The sequence below is a fragment of the Solanum stenotomum genome, chromosome 4 (assembly GCF_019186545.1).
Source record: "Solanum stenotomum isolate F172 chromosome 4, ASM1918654v1, whole genome shotgun sequence".
Taxonomy (NCBI): domain Eukaryota; kingdom Viridiplantae; phylum Streptophyta; class Magnoliopsida; order Solanales; family Solanaceae; genus Solanum; species Solanum stenotomum.
The window spans coordinates 34,222,432-34,228,398 of NC_064285.1; the positions used below are offsets into that span (position 1 = coordinate 34,222,432).

Here is a 5,967-nt window from a genome sequence, read left to right on the forward strand (position 1 = left end):
TAAGTTTGTTGTTTTATATTTTGTTTAGATTGTTTATAATTGTGTGTGTTTAATTGGGTTGAATAGTGTAGAATTGAATTGAATTTTATTTGCAGGTGGGCAGTTTCTGCTGTCAAAAATATTGCAGAAAAAGCGACGGACAACGTGGTTTAGTCCGTCACTTTTTTGGGTTTTAATTTTTTTTTAAAACCCAGAAAAATGATGAACAGAGTGGTTTCGTCCGTCACTTTTTTGGGTTTTTAAAAATAAAACTTCCAGAAAAGCGACGGACAGTGTCCTTTTGTCCAAAATTTGTAAATTCAGTTTATGTCAATGTTTGATCTATTGAATTGATAATTATGAGTAAGCCAAATCTCAGCCATTTGAAATTTTATCACTAGATGTTGATCGAAGTCAACTCTTAACTTAGAAATTTTCAAATTTTCATCCAACGACTAAAATCTCATTTGAAAACCTTGAAATCCGAACCAAAGGTCCAACCAACCGAAAAATCACATTCTAGAGCTAATAAAAACAGACAGAATTCCATTTCGAGCTCATCTTCATCAAATATTGACATAAGTCAACCTTTCCTACTTCCAAAATTAAAAACTCTCTTAACTCCTGTCCAAATGCCTCAGGAACCATCAACCCACTCCCCCAGACAAAAAATACCCAAATCAAACTACGGAGAGGGGTAAAACAGTCAAAACACACAAATTGAAGATTTATAAGAGTAATATTGGAATTTTACAACCTTCACCAGCAATTTTATTTACATGCAAACACGCTTAAGGTTTTCGGAACAAATCTAGTATCAACGAATTAAAATCATGCAATTATTCAAGGTGTTACATTAATAACGTATTCTCTTTGTCCTTAGAATTTAATGAAGTATTCAGCAACAATACCAATTTGCTTGAATTTTACAGGATTTCGAGGAGTGACAAGTCTCCGTGCTGGAGTTAAATGATAGTCCCTTTTTGGTTTAAAAAATGTAGCGATGGGTAATCTTTCCTTGTTTGGATTGAGAACTGATCGATGTTCAACACCTTTATAAATTTCATTCGTCACTATATGTACAATAACATTGACGAATTAGTGTACTTGACATAAATATAATTTCGAAAAAAGTGAATATTATGAACTCAATTATAATAAAAAAAAATGTTATCAAGTAAAAATATTCTATACTTCTTCACTACTCGTATAGGTAATGTGGAAGAAAGATATTGATAAGGTGTCATTAAGTCATAATGCCATTAATTAAGGAAGCTGTGTTTCTTTTCATTTCAAATAGATTGGATAAGATAAACCAAAGTGGTGTTAATGTACATTGTAGTGTCATATGGGGAAAATCCAGGGGCGGATCTAGGATTTGGAGGTCGTGGGTGCCACAACGTTCAAGTAAGATAAAAGGATCGGTTACTTTAATTTGGGTTACAATTCAGGTTACTGATATTTTTTATTTTTATAAACAAATCGATCAAATATGCATGTTAGTAATATTTTCTTTTAGATATTTTGAGATTAGAGATAACTAAACAATTCAATTTTTTTCCCTTCTTGGAATTAGATGTCTTATTCGCTGAAACTTTGAGAAAAAAAAGATTTTTCACATTAAAATTTGAGCTTGTATAAACCATCTAATAGTATTAACATAATATATTCATATTACATTGACTTTATGTGTTGTTGGAGATATATAGTAGGGGAAGAATAAAAATTATAGTTTCAGCCTAGTCATCTTACTTAGCAAGAAAGTCGGTGAAGTTGTGAAAGAACCTTTAAATTTTTTTTAAAAAAGCTCTAATAATAATATTCATCATTTTTAAAACATATTTTAAAAAACTACTATTTAAATATATTCTTAATAATATTTATTTGACGTTCATAATTCAGTACTCATTAATTGATAAAAATAAACATGTAACACCCATATCAAGAGATTAATAATTAGTGCAAGAGAAAGTAAAAAAAAAATTAATCATGAAAAAGAGTCAATTTGAATAAATAAAGAATAATAAATAAATAAGAATGAATGGAGAAAAATAAAATTAAGCCCTTTACATACTAATGAAAAAGCCAAAAAGAAGAACTAAAAATTAATCATGAAAATGAGTCAATTTGAATTAATAAAGAATAGTAAATAAATAAGAATGAATGGAGAAAAAAAAATTTAAGCCCTTTTACATACTAATGAAAAAGACAAAAAAGAAAAGTAAAGAAGTAAAGGAGCAAGCAAAAAAATAAGTGTTGGCAGTGAGGTTCAAACCGGCGTTGGCTGTGTGGTAGACCAACTCCTTCGCCAATTGAGCTGTTCCGCATTTCAGTCACTGGGTGGCAAAAGTAATATATATTGAATTATTATGAATTTATACATATATAAACGACGTTTTTTTCGAGATCACTGGGTGCCGTGGCACCCCCACCTGTCCACGTAGATCCGCCCCTGGGAAAATCTCATTAAGATAAATCAAAGTGGTGTTAATGTACATTGTAGTGACAATATGGTGTTAAACAAGGTGATTTTCTTCTCACATTCTCTCACATGGAGTTATTATTTCTACTAAATAAAGAAAAAGACAATTGAACATTTCATACATAAAATTGTGTACAAAATCAATGTTAAAAAATAAACAAAAGTTTGAAAGAGGACCAAAAGTGTATCAGTATTGCAAACATCAGGACTATTACTGCTCCATGTGAAAACTCAAGATGACTATTTTGGGCTTTTTCTCTAAGTTAAATATATACAAGTGAAGCTCAAAATTTGAAGAAGTGATTTGTGGATTACCTCTAGCATGTCTCCAACGTTGATAACAATGGCCTTTGGCAAAGGTGTAATAGAGATCCAAGCACCATCTTTCTTGATATGTAGACCTTCCACTTCATTTTGTTGAGAAAGTATGGTCAAGCCAGCAAGATCAGTGTGGGGGTTTAGCCCCATAACAACACCTTCTTGAGGACACTTAGGATTGTAATACATGCTCATTGCTTGCTCTCCTCCATCAAAAACTTCATTCAAATCTTCTCCTTTCATTCCTAATGATTTCGCCATTATTTTGAATATTTTCTCCGATAGTTCCTTCCATTCTGCTGAGTATGCTTCTAAGGTATCCCTTCATGAAATTAGAGAAAAATGATTTCCAACATAAGAGAATAAGCCACACAAGTTGTAGTATAGAAGTGTCGGATCGAAGGATGTAAAATGAGGTATAGATCCCTCTAAACTTGACATGAATTATTAGTTGTATATCTTATCAATAGTCTTAATTATTTTATGAAATTTGTTATTTGATTGCCTTTACCATCTAAACATGGATGTGACAAAGAACGTGACTAAATTCTTTAAAGATTATAAAGAGGGAACAAACTCTAACCAAGTTTTCTTGTGAGAGAGAGTTTCTTGGAAGAAAATTAAATAATGTCTTACAAAATTGAGAGGGAGGCAATCTAAAGCCAAAAATTTGTTACAGTAAAAGTGCTACAGTGTTGTTACAATGTCACCGGCAATAATTTTAGCCCATCTTGTTCCTTCTAACTTAATCAGCCTTCACAATGTAGTCTTAAGGGCTTTGAGAGTTTTGGTTAGGGGGAGAATTTGTGGGTCACAAGCTTGATATGTTATCACTTGTGTGAACCTCCCATGTATTCCGAGTGAATTGGTTGAGGTTATTTCTCTCTATATTTTGTACTCTCATATTTATAGTGGATTGCTCATCTCCTTTGTGAACGTAGGTCGATTGACCGAACCACGTTAAATCTGTCTCTTTTGGTGTGTTTCTCATTTGTCTTCTTACTCGTGGTCTTTCGAGGTTCGCTTTGCTAGCTTCCGCGCTACATCTGCTTATTTCTATCCTAACAAGTGGTATCAGAGTCATGGTTCAATGATGGAACCATGTTAGAGATGGATGTTCATCTTGGCGGGTGTAGTTCTAGCCACAACCTTTTTGACAGTAATGAAGATTTTGTTGGAGAAACTGTTTCAGAGAGGTTCTCTGTGTCGAGACGTAGATTTAATGGAGGAGATTATGGAGAAGAGATGCAAGATCCTAAAGATTATTTAAAAGAAGGTGGACAAATTTATTTTGTCAGAAATTCAGGCCAAGGGGGAGATTTGTTGGGGTTATTTGCCCTAATTTCTTACCATAAATAGGTTTTCCTTTTAGGAAAACGTTTTAATATTTTGACTAGTCCTTTTCTTGTAGGAAAGGTTTTAGAACTCTATAAATATAGGTTTGTTCCTTCTAACTTAATCAGCCTTCACAATGTAGTCTTAAGAGCTTTGAGAGTTTTGGTTAGGGGGAGAATTTGTGGGTCACAAGCTTGATATGTTATCACTTGTGTGAACCTCCCATGTATTCCGAATGAATTGGTTGAGGTTATTTCTCTCTATATTTTGTACTCTCATATTTATAGTGGATTGCTCATCTCCTTTGTGGACGTAGGTCGATTGACCGAACCACGTTAAATCTGTCTCTTTTGGTGTGTTTCTCATTTGTCTTCTTACTCGTGGTCTTTCGAGGTTCGCTTTGCTAACTTCCGCATTACACCTGCTTATTTTCGATCCTAACACATCTTTACTAATGTCATGGATGACATCATTTTTATGATGTCATCAGATTCAAATTTGTTAGATGTCTGTGATTGATTGCTAGGGAGCTCAACGAAGTCGCCTTTCTTACTTGAGTTGGCCCTAGTTGTGCAGCTATAATTGATTTTTGTTGCAAAATGTAAAATTTGAGCGCAATTATTGGGATCAGATATCCTAGATTCTACATGAATCATTTTTACATTTCTGACATACATACTTCTGATGGATTTCAACTCTTATATCATTTACAATGACCTTGGAGAGACAATCATGAATATCCAGTGTTTCCATGTGCCTTGTGGAAGACAACTTTGTGTATATATTCACAGAATATGAAACTTGTGGAAAAATTGTAAGAGTATAAGAATTTGGTGTTCTTTGTTTATTTTATTCTTTTGACAAAAGTATTCTTATCATTCTCGAACTGGTTATGGAAGGATCTTAGCTTTGTGGCCATAAATAAGCCACCATTGATGTAAAAATCATTGAGGGAATTCAGAGACCAACTGCTTTCCCCAAAGGAGGAACCATAAATATTTGTCAGTGTTATTTTTAAAAGTGAAGGCATTCATCCTTGCTCTTTGATAATCAAAATAATTATATTTTTGAGGTTCAAACGGTTGAAAAAGTCTTTTGTACTTGGTTGGCTGCATGTCACATTTTTTGGGTGAGATTATTTTATTAATCCACACGGTGGTATGGATAACATATGTTTGTGTTTGTTTGTCTTTATTAGGTTTAAACAAGCAAGATTGGATATTTGTGAGTATGGATTCATAAATTTTCTATGTATATGCAAGAGTTTTTTGGATAAAATTTGCGAAGTGTTCTTTTTAGCTACTTTCTAGGGGTTGAAAAGTTAAAATTCGGGTTCAATTGGTAGAACCTATGAAGAGATTTGATTAATCAATATTTCTTTTTCAAAAGTATGTGGTCTAAAGTAGCAGTCAAAAGCCACGCTTCAATTTTTTCTTCTTGCAATGTGGCTGCAACTAGCACCATAAAAAATACGCTGGAGATGGAAAGCTCCGTCAACTTTCTATTTAATTTTTCACAAAACACAAGCACAATATGTCCAATACCAAGCAAATCAATTTCTTCACTCACACCTCAAAAATTTCTTTCAGCTGAGGATCCTTCTCTAGTGACTCGACCTACTTTAAAATTGATAGTGTATATCCGCTAATACAAATTAAATCCGAATTTTGACATTCCAACCCACAGGAAGTAGCTAAGAAGATACTTAGTCCTGCAACAAATTTTATACAAAAAACTTCTGCATATACATGCAAATTTTATGAATTCATACTCATAGATACCCGATCTTACTTGTTTAAACATCTTAAAGACAAACAAACACAAATATATGTCACATATATCACGGTGTGGAT

At 33.0% G+C, this 5,967-nt stretch overlaps 1 protein-coding gene across 1 annotated transcript; it reads right to left on the reverse strand.

The window, feature by feature from the left end:
* Positions 1 to 858: 858 nt before the first annotated feature.
* Positions 859 to 3,301, reverse strand: LOC125861447 (probable 2-oxoglutarate/Fe(II)-dependent dioxygenase). The gene is made up of 3 exons (XM_049541344.1): positions 3,291 to 3,301; positions 2,777 to 3,101; positions 859 to 1,056 (listed from the first exon to the last, which is right to left on the reverse strand). The coding sequence occupies exons 1-3, from the start codon at positions 3,299 to 3,301 to the stop codon at positions 859 to 861; spliced, it is 534 nt and encodes a 177-aa protein (XP_049397301.1).
* Positions 3,302 to 5,967: the final 2,666 nt, after the last annotated feature.

Bases quoted from the DNA above. Each gene is read 5' to 3' on its own strand.
- LOC125861447 (XM_049541344.1), bottom strand. The intron at 1,057-2,776 runs GTAATCCACAAA...GTTATTGTACAT, and splicing joins ACGTTGGAGACATGCTAGAG to ATAGTGACGAATGAAATTTA.